Genomic DNA, 14,819 nt, shown 5'->3' on the forward strand with positions numbered 1-14,819 from the left:
CGTGACAAATGTAGTAATTTCTGCTTTTATGTCTACAGTCTCGAGAAATGAATATCTTTGAACACGCAGCAAAAGGTCCTAGAAACGGTACACTTACGTAAAGAGTCCTTAAAACGGTATAGCTATTAGCAAGTTGGAATAAATGCTGAGCGAAAATAAAAATTTTCTCAGGTTTCCACATTTCTATTAAACGGAAGTTTCTTTCTCTTCACAGAAATGTCAACTGAAACTAGAGCATCACTAACGTAGCAGTTTTACCAAAGTCAAATTCTTAAGGAAAAATCTTGAGAATGATATCGAATATTGAAAACTAAACTGTATATATTGTAATTTTGCTAAATATTATATCCTCCATGTAAAATCTAGAATTAAAATATTTCCTTTTTGAATTTTTTTTGCATAGAATGATAACGAAATAGTCAAAGATCATAAAGACTGTTTCGATCTACTATATATGATAAAATTAATAGTTACTGTTGGAACCAGATAGGCGGTGGGCCTGTGGAAGAAAGAAATGACGCACGAAAATAATAATCTCCGTTTTGGCTGTTCGCCTCTTTTCAATTTTGGGACGCTTTGGATAGCCGAAAAGTAAATACACTGGGGATAAAAGGAATATGCCAGGTAGCTCTTCACATGTAGTTTCTGATGACTTGGAGATGAGAAAATCCACACGACGTTTACTGATTTAATTTGGCATCCACACATAAAGGGCGCTGGTACTACCGCACTCTCTGATAACTGTCTGCACTTACTTCAACAGGTCCGTTGTTGACAAGGTCATTCACGTATGGTAACAACACCCAAAGTAATGTAAAGAATGTCAGTAAATCATCATATTGTTGAGTTCAGGTCCATTTTGTATTGCACAAGCTACGATAGTTTCCAATATATCGTCTGCATTTTTCTGGGTGGTTTCTTCAATTAAAATATAAGTATTCGCCAAGAGGTTTATAGAACCGTAAAACTTCACTGTACCCTGTTTTGTGGATATATATCGTGCTATAATGGAACTCTTGCTTATATGATATTGAAAAAAACATTTTTATTACACGATATGCAACCCCCAGTTTCGCGAAATTTTTATCCTGTATGCTTATAGATTTGCAACAATTTTGTCGTTTCGCCTCTGTTTCCCGTCATAGAGAACTTTATTTTTCCTCCTTCACAGGGTCTAAATATGACGTTATTAATACGCCACACATGGATTTAATGCACTGGCGCCACGAAAAATCGGCTAGTTGCTTTATAATGTATCAAACAAACAAAAATAATGGTTTACTATGGCCTACCATTTCAGTTCAGTTAATTCTTGCTACGAGTTTCAGTCTATAGATTTTATACATTACTAGATTGTCATAAAGCATATTTATACGTGATACAGAAGCTTTAACGTGGCGACTTGCATTTAAAAAAAAGGGAATACACTAATATAACGTTAGTACTGTTAACGCAATAGAATGCACATCAAAATAGCTTTGGTTACTTTATAGTTGCATATTAAGTTTGTTTTTATATACACACACACACAAACACAATTTTCCTAATTTTTCATAACAAGGCACAAAAAATTACTTGCGGGGCTTTTCATTTCCATTGTCGAAAAAGAAAGATTTTTCAAGAACTCTTAAATAATTTTAAACGTTGTTTCAATTAAATGGTTTATAGCTTCTAATATATTTTTACATATTCCTAAATGAGAAGAACAAACAATAATTTAGCACACAATAGTATGTAAGAGCTCAGTTCTCGACAGTTAAAAAATACACAAACACACGTATATATGATTAAAAACTACCAGATAAATCACAGTTAAAAAAATTCATTAACCCTTCAACTTTCAAGAAGGTGGACGTACTTTAACAAAGATAGCGGGTTATAGGTTTTTGAACTGTGATGTTACTTTTAAAAATGTCTTTCATCCTTCTGGCAGTTATAAATATAACTGCTTCATTAGAAACTGATAGACAGGATATAAACTACACTTGCTACTAACTTTATAATTAGGACCAAGTTTGGGATTATTTTAACAATATTATATCTACACTCAATTTAAAAAAAAAAATCTTGAAAGGCAAGTTTGCAATTTTTTACAGCAGAAATAATTGATGGGTTAGGCCAATACACCTTGGCTTCTTAGGGGAATGTACTTTCTCGATTAATACTGTTTAAAAAATATTTATCATGATAACAACACACGCTTCTAAACTAGAACATTTTGGTGCAATAATGTTATGATTTAGGCCATACTGATAGGCCAAATAGATCACTACGGTATACGTATAAAAAGGAGATGCTTAATATGAAAAAAAACCTACAAAAAACCGAATCACATGCATTATGTCAATGTTCAGAAATAGGAATTACAAGAAGTTGAAAAGATATCAACTGGAAACATTTTATGAAAATTACTTTACAAGTGTGATTTGTTCTTAATAAATTATTACGGATTTTATCATTATCTTGTAAGTTACTTTATAAGACGTTTTCGAGAACGATCTCACTGCTGTACTGTTCGTTGCAGTGATAATCTATATGAATGACACTTGGTTATATTTAATATTTTTCATGCATACAGTATTGATTCAAATTACAATACACGTAAGCAAAATTAAATGCGTAACCTTGGAAAACATTTACGATACATAACATTTTGGTATTACAGCTTTATTGAGGGCTATGTTCTGTCGACAAGTTCAAGCACGGCTAATTCCCGCTTTTCAAGATTGAACACGTGCCTAGTTTCAAAGAACGGAATTCTTATAAAGTCAGAAAACTGAAACGTGAGTAAAGAAAACGAACAACCGTGCAATTGTAACACACCACGTTAACAATACAATCTGTACATTCAACACAAATGTTGATTTCTTCAAAAATTATCGTTATTACGGTTAAGGTTTACTCGTTTATACGCAATACCTGCCCTACACACTTGATATGACACAAAATAAGAAAATACCACGTATCACTGGGTTAGGCTACACTACGTTAATTAGAAGAATTGTTCATATAGTACATCAACCCTAATGAAAGTGAACTGTATAGTCACAAAAATGAAAGGTAAAAAAACAAGCTTAAAGTTTTCTCTGTACTACTGTTTATGGCAGATGTGAATATCTTTATTAACATAATTATAGTAATAACAAGAAGTAACTCTGCAAATGAAAATAATAATAATAAAGCATAACGTGTGTTGTAAACCACTTATTAATATAGGCAGAAAAACGATAGTGGCACTTAAAGAACTCACAAAAAAAATGATAAAGATCACGTTTTGAATATGTGCAGTTTTCATTTGCCACAAGACAGCTAATCAGTTAAAGTGAAGGAAATTAGAACCTCGATATTCTATAAACACGTTATAGCTATAATTTGAAAGTGAAATGGAAGAATCTTCAAATTTCACTTATCTACCCCTCCACCAATCATAGCTCCAAAATTAAAAGAATTTAAACACTAGTCTATAGCATATGATACACAAAGTTCACTGTTTACACTTTTCTAGCAACAGACAACTAAAATTTTATGGGAGCTCATATAAGCTATATTTACTGAAATTGTAGTACCTAGTAGAATGGTACTAAAAGATGACAGCCTCTACAGAAAACATGTAGTAACTTTTAATCTTATATTGTGTTTACAGGTTTCTCTTAAAACTAGCCAGATTAACATTTTATTCTGTTCCTAATAAATATTAAACTAGAGTAAATAGTATTAACTTTAATTTATTAAACTAAAAACATGAGTTACAGTTTCTTAAACAATGTCCACTGGTTATGTACATTGGTTTTATTTCAAAAATAAGAATTTAACAGTGATGCTAATTTATCTATATTTTTATTTCCTGTTACAAGGCATTTGTTAATGACCATACTAGGTCATATTACACAATGTTTTGAATAATCTTTACATTTTTCATTTGCCATCAGATAGGTAATTAGTTAATGTGAAGGAAAGTACAGCCCTGATATTCTGACATAATTAGAGTATTATTCTCCAAAAAACAAAATTTATCACTTTTAACTGAATGTTAAATTTAATATATAAAAAAATTAAGGTGTGAAAAGAAAAAATGGTAATCCTTACAAGGATGACATAAGTGGTCTCTACATGTATTCTAATAAATTGAAGATTATTAATTTATTCACAAAAATTTCTTTAACATTATAAATTCTTCCAACTTTTTCATTTTCAATAGTTTTGTAACACACTACTTGAGTAACAACATTTGTGCTAATAGCTTACACAAGCATGTGGATATGCATATATACATTCTATTTTTTTTCTCAAAATGCCTATCATTACGTAGACATTGTTTTTACTGTACTCTGCCAGAAAACATTCTTTTTAATAGCAATATGAAACAGTAATAATCCTAAACATCTACATGAGCCAAACATTTGGTTATCATTACTTTCAACTTCTGAATCCTAGTAAACACTTCAAAATTATTACAGATGTGTATGGGAAGAAAGCTTAGATGTGTATAATCATATAGTACTAGCTAGAACTTTCACACACATAAATGTTCATGTAATAAGCTATACACAGATTCCACATAGTACACAGTAATGAATCCCACTTGTACTAATGTGATGATAAGTGTAATAGCTTGTTGCAACATATAACAATGTTAGTATAAAGCAGTCAAAACAAAAATTTCAGTTTTTCCAAAAACAAAATGCATCATTCTTAATTGAATGTTAAATTTAATAAAGAAAAGTGTATAATTAATGTAATTAATAAGCAGAGAATCTTGAAAACTACAAAAAAAGAATTCCTTTGTTTATTATGGTGAGAAAATTGTGGAATATTGTCTAACAAATAAAAATCCATCAAAATTGCACTTAGAATTACAAAATCAAACAATAAATGCACAAATATGAAAGAAACATTCTGGGTAGCTCAGGTATTTATTAAACTGCTTATGGAATGTGTTTAAAAAGCGTATATCTCATGAAATAATGTACAATTCACAAGTTTTTGTTATTTATCTTATGCAATTGTATTTTTTTTAAAAATAGGTTAGTAGAGGCATTTATACAAAGCAATGCATGTGTGATGGATATGCATTTTTCATAAGCTTTAAATATGTATTTTTAATGAAAGAATTACATATACAAGGTTTTATCTCTTCAGGGTCTAGAGTGGGTACTATTCTCAATTTATAAAACCAAGAAGCCCCAAATTTCTCACAAGTATTATGAAATGCAATTCTCATACATTTCATCATTATCTTACATAAATATTGTAAGTAAAGAAACAACAACACATAATTACACTACTTAAGAGCTTAATGAATTTAACCTAATGGATGATCTAAGGTTTCTCCATGTATCAAGCATTTGTCACAGTTTGTATTAAAACATGTCCAACATAACATTTTTTTAAAAATTGTACTCATTGTGTATAGATTATATTCCATTATTTTAATAAAAGAGAAAAATGCAGTCCAATTACGTTAATATTATTAGTCACAAATGTAATAATTAACTTTCTAATATCACCAACAGTCAGTCTTAAGTCAATATCATAATATTACCAAATGGCTTTTATAATTAATTTTTTGTTGCTTTGTTTCTTAGAGTTCTGTAGGTACAATGACCTATCAAAAGACAAACACATACATTACTAACCATTTATTTTTGCATATTTGAACTATAACCTGTACTTGGGTGTCAGACAAGTCTTTACTGGAATGGCTAAGCTTTGTCAAAAATATATATTATGTATCATAAAAGAACACTTCAATAGTTTCAAAGGTTATCAATTTTTGATGCTGAAATATACAACAAAAATTAGATATCTGTCCAGTTGTTAATATGGACATGTCCATATTTAAGGGTTGATCTTGACAAAAATGAAAACTTGCAATTTTTGTTCAAATTCATATAAATAGTTCTTTCTTAACTGACTTAATTAGTCCACATAAACAGTCTGCATGGAAGAACTGAAAGATAAAACAGCCATATTCCACATCAAGCATCAGTTTAAAAAGCAGAATAAGAGTGTGCCATTCTCTGCAATATGCACACATCTGTCTATACAGCAGCAATATTCAAATCCAAACATATGTCAAGAGTTTTTCAAATACATTGAAAGTATATCTACAATAAATACATAAGGATAATCACTCAGAACAGAACTTGAACTTAACAATGAGACCATCTGTGTGCATGCACAAATCCACACACAAGTCCAATTTTGCAACAAAATAAATTGTCAGCCAATGAAAACCTTATATTTACCATACCACACATCGCAAAGTGAAATATATGCTTCGTTTTTTTTTTCTTTTATAGTGAAACATTAAAACTGAACATAATCTTGACTTTTGTTTGTAACAAATCTAGAAAAGGATTTAAAATAAACCAGACATTTGTGCAAATCAAAAGACATACTATTTTTTAATAGTAGTATGAATAAGAATCAGAACTATTATCAGTAACAGTCACAAAATACGCGAGACATCTTTTAACTAGATATACAATCTTACAAGTAATTGTTACCAAAACATGCAATTAAGAACATACAAGATTAAGAATACAGATTTATTAATTTGATACATAACCATATATATTACAGAACATTAAGAGGCCCTGCTTCTCAACAAAATGGCAACTAATCACTAAATGTAGCTCTGATGCTTCCAACATTTATCAACACATTTCTTAAACCTCTGCATGTTGTAACCTTTACCAGTCTAGATAAGTTTATTCCACACATTTACTAGCCTATTAAAGAAATAAAACAGCTTCAAAGACATTTCTGACTATTCCAAGCATTATATTTACTAACTCTTGTTCTATTGCCATCGGAATTCAACATGAAAAAAACTGATGCCTCAATATTATTGATTCCTTTAATAATTTTCAATCCTGACCTTTCCACTCACTTTCTCAACCATAGGCTAAGTGTATACAAGACACTTAATCCAGATAAAAGCATAACGAGATTAGCTTTCATCTTAATAATATTGTTCAAATCTGATACATGTATTCAAGTTCATGCTTAACAGCAGTGCTGCTCTCATGTGTATTTATCACTTGTTTAACAGCAATATATAAACATAAAATAAGCAGGTTTTTATGATCCTATGTCAGTCCTCCCATAGTCCTAACTTATTGATAAACTGGTTTGAAAATATATTATGGTGATATTACAATATAAATGTGAAAATACAATAAAACAATAAGTTTCTACACACACACACACATTCATTACTCCACCTACTGTAAGCAGTATATCAATGAAACAACTTCCATGGTATTAATATTTTATGTTTGGATGGGTAAATGTAAGCTCATAGGATTGTTTGCTAGTACATGCATAATTCATATCTACCTGAAAACTGTATGATTTATGCCTGTGGATAAAAACCTATTACCTAGGATTTAGTTTACTTAATAGATATATGTGTGTATGTATATATCCATACACAAACGTTCATAAAACTTGTATGATGGTATAAGAAAAACGTCACATTTCTATTGATGCTGATACAACTTAAAAAAATCTAATATTCCTTGTGTTTCAGTTACATGTGTAAGCTCTATCTTGTAGATAACTAGGTTTTAAAATGTGTGTTTATTTTTCTTGTAGATTTTTTTACATTACTTTTTCCTCTCTTCAAACATTTTTATTTCACACATGTATGAAAACATTTTTTCTTAAATTTTAAACCCTTTTTCTTTTCTTTTTGTCTATGCTAGTGCTAAAAAGGTAATAGTCAAGTACTGGAGCTTAATATGCTGCTATCTTAATGAATATCCGTTATATCTTCTACCACTACCAAGGTATGTTGTGTTGACATACTTTCTCTGCTTGCTTCAGCCCGAGTTAACTATCAATGAAGATCAAATACACTTTTCATTTACCTGAAATGATCATTTAGTTCCACCTTTGACGGCTAAAAGCGCCATCAAATTCGAACAACCAATATCCAAGAGAAAGGAAGTAATCTCCTAACAACGTTATTAGTTAAGCCAGACTAAGCTATTCAATACATGATGGGACCGGCAGCAGCCTTACCCCACAGTTGACGCAGAACACAACAAGCCGCGTCTCGCATGGCAGATTTTCGAGTATGACTATGAACAGCAGTTGTACGAGCCTCCATTACTGTTTAGGAGAAACTATCAAAAAGGTGAAAATTTAGAACACCAAACATACTACTTACTCGTCAAAACTACCTTCCGTCATTTTCTTCCACTTCTATTCCCATTTTAACTATGTCTGTGAATTTTACGGTACATACAACGATACAAACCTGTCCAAGCCTACAAAACTCCTTGCGGACCAAAAAACTTTGATCAGACAGGAAATGGGCTCACTCACCTACGCAGGCTCGTCAACGTATACCTCCGAGCGCAGAAAGTAGTGCCAACGGGCGTGACTGGTTTGAATGTTTCTAAGTTTATGCTGATTTATAAACAAGCTTAGATTATGATTACTTTGAATAATCTTTTCTTTCACCTTCATTTATTCCCTTTTTCAGCCTTAAAATAAACCACTTCATATTCATTCAGTAATTATTAAATTTATTAACGTATGGAAAAATTTTACTTATCGATTCTAATTTATATATATATATATAAGCATTTCCTTATTTAATTAAAATTTAATTTCGAATAATCAGGTCATCAATCGTTTACGCCCAAAAATAAATACAATTATCGAAAAAGGAGAAGAAAAAAGAAATATTTCATTCAATGTACAAATTGGAAACTTTTTAAGTTAATACTGAAGATTTACGTAATTTAAGTTGAAATAAGATTACTTGTTAGAGCTATTGGAGTATATTTAAAGCTTTTATAAACAAGTATATTTTTTATTTCTCTCTTGAAATGTTAATTTTTATGATTTGTCGAAAATTACATTTTTTTTTTTACGTGTTAGGAATGTCACGAATTTTTCAGCAAAATAAGAGAGAACTACTTCCAGTAGCACAGCAGCATGTCTGCTGACTTTCAAAGCTAGAAACCAGGTTTCAATATCCGTTGTAGGCAGACAGCTCATTGTGCAGCATTATGTTTAACTGCAAACAAAGAAATAAGAGATAAATATATTCTATTAAATAAAAAAAAAAACTACTGTAATGCTAAAAACACATACGTGTGATTTGAGCGCCACCCCCTAAAATTATTTACCAACAAACCGCATAAGTATATGATATTGCGAGTTCGCAAAATTGGATGGCTTTTCACATATATATGTCTGTATGTTATCGAAAAAATATTTGTAAATTCTAATATGCTGCATATATTCCATCTTTGATGACACATGAATAAAAGTCAAGAAATAATGCCACAAAATAAAAAATATTACAAAGGAGAAAAAGTAGAATAAAAAGTTTTCTCCGAGATTTACCTTTTAACCTTTACAAAATTGAGATATTAAATAACGTTATATAACGGTATTTACAAATAACTCTTGCAACAACAGACCAAGTTGCAATTTAAGTGAGTCGTGAATCTATTATAGTTGTTACCTCTTCTATAGGATCGGCATGGTCAGGTGGATAAGGTACTCGACGCGTAATCTGAGGGTCGCGGGTTCGAATCCTTGTTACACCAAACATGTTCGCCCTTTCAGCCGTGGGGGCGTTATAATGTGACCGGTCAATTACACTATTCGTTGGTAAAAGAGTAGCCCAAGAGTTGGCGGTGGGTGGTGATGACTAGCTGCCTTCCTTCTAGTGTTACACTGCTAAATTAGGGACGGCTAGCGCAGATAGCCCTCGAGTAGCTTTGCGCGAAATTCAAAACAAACCAAATATCTTTTACAGTCTACCATCTATTTTGGAATATTTAACTGTTAAAAGAGCAGAATTTCCGCTGCTAGATCATTGTTGACAGATACTTATTAGACATACAGCGTTAATTGTGGTTTGTATGTACAGGTTTGAAATGAATCTAGTGAGTAGTCCATTTAATAGCGGGGGCGGAAAAGGCCCAGTGGTTAACGTGCCGGACTGTGAACCTTGGGATACCTATCTAACGTCCCGTTGCCGCAGAAGCGAACTCTGCATTTTGAAGTTCTGATTGCGTTATAAAAGTGGCCATAAAATTTCTCTATTTGATCAGAGTAGCCCAACTGCTGACTATTAATTAAGAAGTAGGACGGCTAGAGCGGATAGTTCCTGTATAGCTTTGCGCAAATTTTTGAAAAAAACACAACTCAACAAACATTTAAATGTATTAATGATATTTCTTTTTAGAGGTAGAATTTTGAAGTAAAAAGACCACATACAAAAATCATGAATACTCTTCTGATTAGTGAGTGGTCTGTTTTTGTCATAAGTACGGAACCGCCCACGCTTATGATCGTGAACCGTCGTCATACGACAGACTTACCAGTAAAGAGCAACTCCACAAGATGGCGGCCACTGCGGTGGTAGCTCAAGGCCAAAACACAAGATGAGCTGCTTATGCTGACGCAGATGGTGGATAGTTTTTATTGACACTTAACACTATATGAATATAATCAGAAATCATACCCTTAAAAATCAGCACAAAATAATGAAATAAAATAAGTGAATTTTGAAATGGATTTTGTTATGAAGGAAATACATTTTAATTTTTTGTAGCAGGCATTACTAGTTTCAGTTTGAAAGTAGCTGCTATGTCGTTAGTAAAATACGTGCATAACTTTATTATTAAAATTTTTAAATAAAAAGATCAAATATGTTTCAAAAGATACTTTAGATACGTAGTAAACTACTTGTAATGAGATTGGCAAGTTTTGTTTCTAAAACAACAAAAACTGATAGGGTTGTCATATATGTGTACATAAATCTGTGTGTTTAAGCTAATCAGACATTAGAAAGGAGTTGAATATGGTTCTATACTAACGAACATGTATTATTAATTTGTTCAATCTATGTATACAGACAAGGTAAATGTTGTATATCAAGCCACATATGTAACGATATATAACTGCCTTTGTTCAAATAGCAGACAGTTATACATATAAAAGCAATTATATTTAATTACACATATCTTAATGTTTCATTAAGCCAGAATACCAACCAGCACCATATGTATAACAATAAATTATTTACATTGCGTTATAACAGTTGATACAAATTCCACAAAGGTACTAATATGCCTTTGAAAAGATATAATATAAAAATATATTTTGTTCGGTACTACAATAAACTCTCATATTACTTATTATCTGGATTAATGTGGTTATAATATATTAAACTATAGCTTTATAACTTGAAAAAGAATCAAGTTGCTTTAATAAAGTAGACTTCTTACTCACTTTATGGGTAATAGTGTGGTATGCACTTTGGATGTTGTTTTATCTGAAATTTTTTGTGACTGATACTTAATTTTGAATAGTAGAAATGTGTATTTGTATCTTATGTTTTAACCAATGGAATGATATTCATCAAAATGAAATATTTATGTATTTTATTTCACGTTCTTGGCTTTCCTGTAAGCAGTGGGATATTTTACAAAAACACGCTATTGGCGTTATAAGATATTACTTCTTCGAAACTTTCAGATTGTGTAACTATATTTACTGTTTGGAAATATTCAAAATTATAAGGAAAACGATCTCATAACGTCTACCATCTGTCTGCACGTGACTAATATGTTACTAATGATACAGTCTTGTTACGGGTGTAAATGTTCGCTTTGTTGGCTGTGTATTGTCATCGCTAAACCTAAATCGGTAACTATATTATGTTGATAATTTCGCATGCCTAACGCCTGTGTGAAAATCCGTCTAATATTTGTAACTAACAAGTAAACCAATAACATAGTCAACAGAAGAACTGAATAGATTACAAAAATTATGGTAATTAACTGAGAACCAATTAACATGTCCTCCACAGAAACTACAAACAATACCACAATTATATCACAGGCTTCTGATTTTGCTTATACGCATAATTAATACATGAACTTATAAGAATATGGTTCATTAGTTACAGTCATACTTTAATTATGAAGACAATAACTATATAGATATAAATATGTGTACATATGTATGTAATATTACTTATTTACATTCGTACTAATAACATGACACCTAATATAACACGTAGTTCTGTTTGTAAGCTTCTCATGTATGCTTTTCCGCTTTGATAGTACGATTCATATTTCGACTCAAACAATGACACACGAATTAGTTACTTGGATATTAATACACAAGTTCTAGCTTTTAGATGCCGTTTAACATGCATCACAACTTTCATTATACCTCCAGTTGAACAACAATGTTTTTTGTAATATTCACAATTCTTGATAAAGCTCATGAATTTTTAGGTGGTAATGAAAACAATAAGTCGCTGCTGCTTCTTTCGTTGTGATTTACAACGATAAAACTAGTCTCGATCTAAAGGATAACATTATGTGATAAAAATTATAATTTAAATTATACGGCTTAAATCCTGCACGGAAGCGATCAAGCAAAAACTCTAGTATGAAGTTTACTTGAAATTAATATTCTGTATTTTTACATTAATAATCATAATCACTATTGCTTAATTTCAATCTTTTTTCTATCAAATTTTACTAAAAACAAATAATCTCGCTTGATGATTAACTGAAATCAAAACACTAAAACAGGTCCGAGTTGTACTACTTGGCTACACGAGATTTTATGAAGTTATATAAAAACTCAGTAGAATGTGAGAGTTTCACCACGGTGACTTGAAGATAATTAATTTAAAAAATTAGGTTTGATTTTTACATACTTCACTGTAATAATGAAAATAAAATTTACTACACAGTTTTACGAAAAAGTAATATTTCTAGCCTTTGTTTAGGGCTATTCCATGTGTATACAACATAAGAAGAAAGTTTATCAGTAAAACACGACGTAACAGATCATACATTATTGATTGCATGTCATCAGTATCAACTAATTAATTATTCATATTCATTCACTTATGATACATATAGTAACTATGATCTTGAAATAATTTGTTGGCCCGGCATGGCCAGGTGGTTAAGGCACTTAACTCGTAATCTGAAGGTCGTGGGTTCGAATCCTCGTCACACCAAACATGTTCACCCTTTCATCCGTGGGGGCGTTATAATGTTACGATCAATCCCACTATTCGTTGCTAAACGAGTAGTTAAAGAGTTGGTGGTGATGATTAACTGTCTTCCCTCTGGTATTAAACTACTGAATTATGGGCGGCTGGTGCAGACCACTCTCGAGTAGCTTTGCGCGAAATTCGAAACAACAAACAAACTATGACTTTACAAGTTCCAAATGCAAGAACGATATATTAAGTTAGGTTTACCATATACTGGCTTAATTTTTAGCCCTGATAAATGTTGGTGAGTTACTTTGATCAGACTTTAGCGGTAAATAACTTGCTCAGATGATTATTAATGTTTATTTATTATCACTATATTTATATTATCCTTGACCCTACGTTAATGATAGATAGATATACTAGCACTTTTTGCTATAACAATGCCTATATTCATCTAGTGCTGATACTTAGAAGTTTTGATGAGGTGAATAATAATGTTTATTTTTTACTATACAAATGTCCATACTAAATCGTAATCGGTCATACTTATATGTTTACTTTATTTCCAAACGACTACAAAGACAACTCGCTAATTCTTAGGTTTTAACCATGATGGCTGAAAAGGTTATTGCTCAATTTTATTATCAATTCCAAGTTTTTCACCGAGATAATTACAAAGTTTACGTCGCATATTTGATGACTAACTTTAATAGTACTTTTTTCCGTGACAAACTCTGGGATAGTGTAATACTTTTTAAGACTAAATGCTTTACTTCTATCATGACTACTATACCAAATGGCCTGTATACTTTTTAATAATTTTTGTTTTTACCTTTTTTATCGAGTCAGATAATTGCATTAAATAATACTTAATTTTCATCTCTTATGTCTATGATTTTTTTATTATGAGAATTTTGAGTGTTCGTGTAGCTGTCATAATTCATAACTGTTGCTTTTCTTTCTGATCATATCGTAGGAATTACTAAATATTTTTATATCTAATTTTAATTACTATACTGTGATAACAACGGTAACCAGGTGACCTTAATTTTTGATGTACAGATATTTTATTGTGGTAATTTCAGTTTACATACATATATACTTTATATTCGTGCTTTCATTGGATTTGTTTTCAAAGATAACTATAAAACTAGCCATCTATTACTTTAATTATGTTAAACACACTGCAAAATTAGTAATATTTATATACGATACTTGCATCTTTTAGGGTGAGAAATGCTAGGGTTACCATCTAAAGTTTTTTTTATTAATGAACTTAATTTTTATTACATAAATATTATATCTCTTTTAATATAGTTTAGTGTGTTAACTATGAAGTTCTTGAATCTTGCAGTGAAGGACACAAAAATAGTAAAACTTTCGATGTTTTGCAGTATAATAATTTTTGTGAATAAAAAGTTGCATGGGATCCGTGCGGACCCCAAGTAATATATAGATTTGGACTCTATGTTTTCATCAGGCATTGAGTGTATGGACTCACAGAGGTTATTCATTGTGATAAACAGTGGTTACGTAATTATATCTTTTCTGAAGTGACGTAATGCGTACGACTTATTTCAGAGACGTCTCTAGAATCCCCCTGCAATGCAGAAAGGTGTCAAATCTGACTTTATGGATCTAGGATTGATTGACACAAGACAGCATTCTGGTCAAGATGTTCCAATAACAACAAACAAAAAACCAGCAAAAATGATGTTATCTTTGCCCAAGAATCGCGGACAGGAAAGTCCGTCAAACCTGTAGAGCATGTGGAAATCATGTCTTCGCTGATCACTCCACACCCAGTGTACGGTGT

General features: G+C 31.2%; 1 protein-coding gene across 4 annotated transcripts in view; it reads right to left on the reverse strand.

Moving 5' to 3' along the window:
* Positions 1-14,819, reverse strand: part of LOC143255234 (sprouty-related, EVH1 domain-containing protein 2-like) — a 110,943-nt gene that overhangs the window by 36,846 nt on the left and 59,278 nt on the right. Inside the window, exon 1 of one of the 4 annotated variants that reach the window (XM_076510588.1) lies at positions 8,180-8,340. The exons of 2 other annotated variants lie outside the window; for them this stretch is intronic. In XM_076510588.1, the coding sequence (XP_076366703.1) occupies positions 8,180-8,202 (23 nt within the window). In that variant the 5' untranslated portion in view covers positions 8,203-8,340. Of the gene's footprint in view, positions 1-8,179; positions 8,341-14,819 lie in introns of those variants that run through there. One more of the 4 variants, XM_076510593.1, reaches the window with a different exon arrangement.

The sequence above is a fragment of the Tachypleus tridentatus genome, chromosome 1, assembly GCF_004210375.1.
Source record: "Tachypleus tridentatus isolate NWPU-2018 chromosome 1, ASM421037v1, whole genome shotgun sequence".
In the NCBI taxonomy this organism is placed as follows: domain Eukaryota; kingdom Metazoa; phylum Arthropoda; class Merostomata; order Xiphosura; family Limulidae; genus Tachypleus; species Tachypleus tridentatus.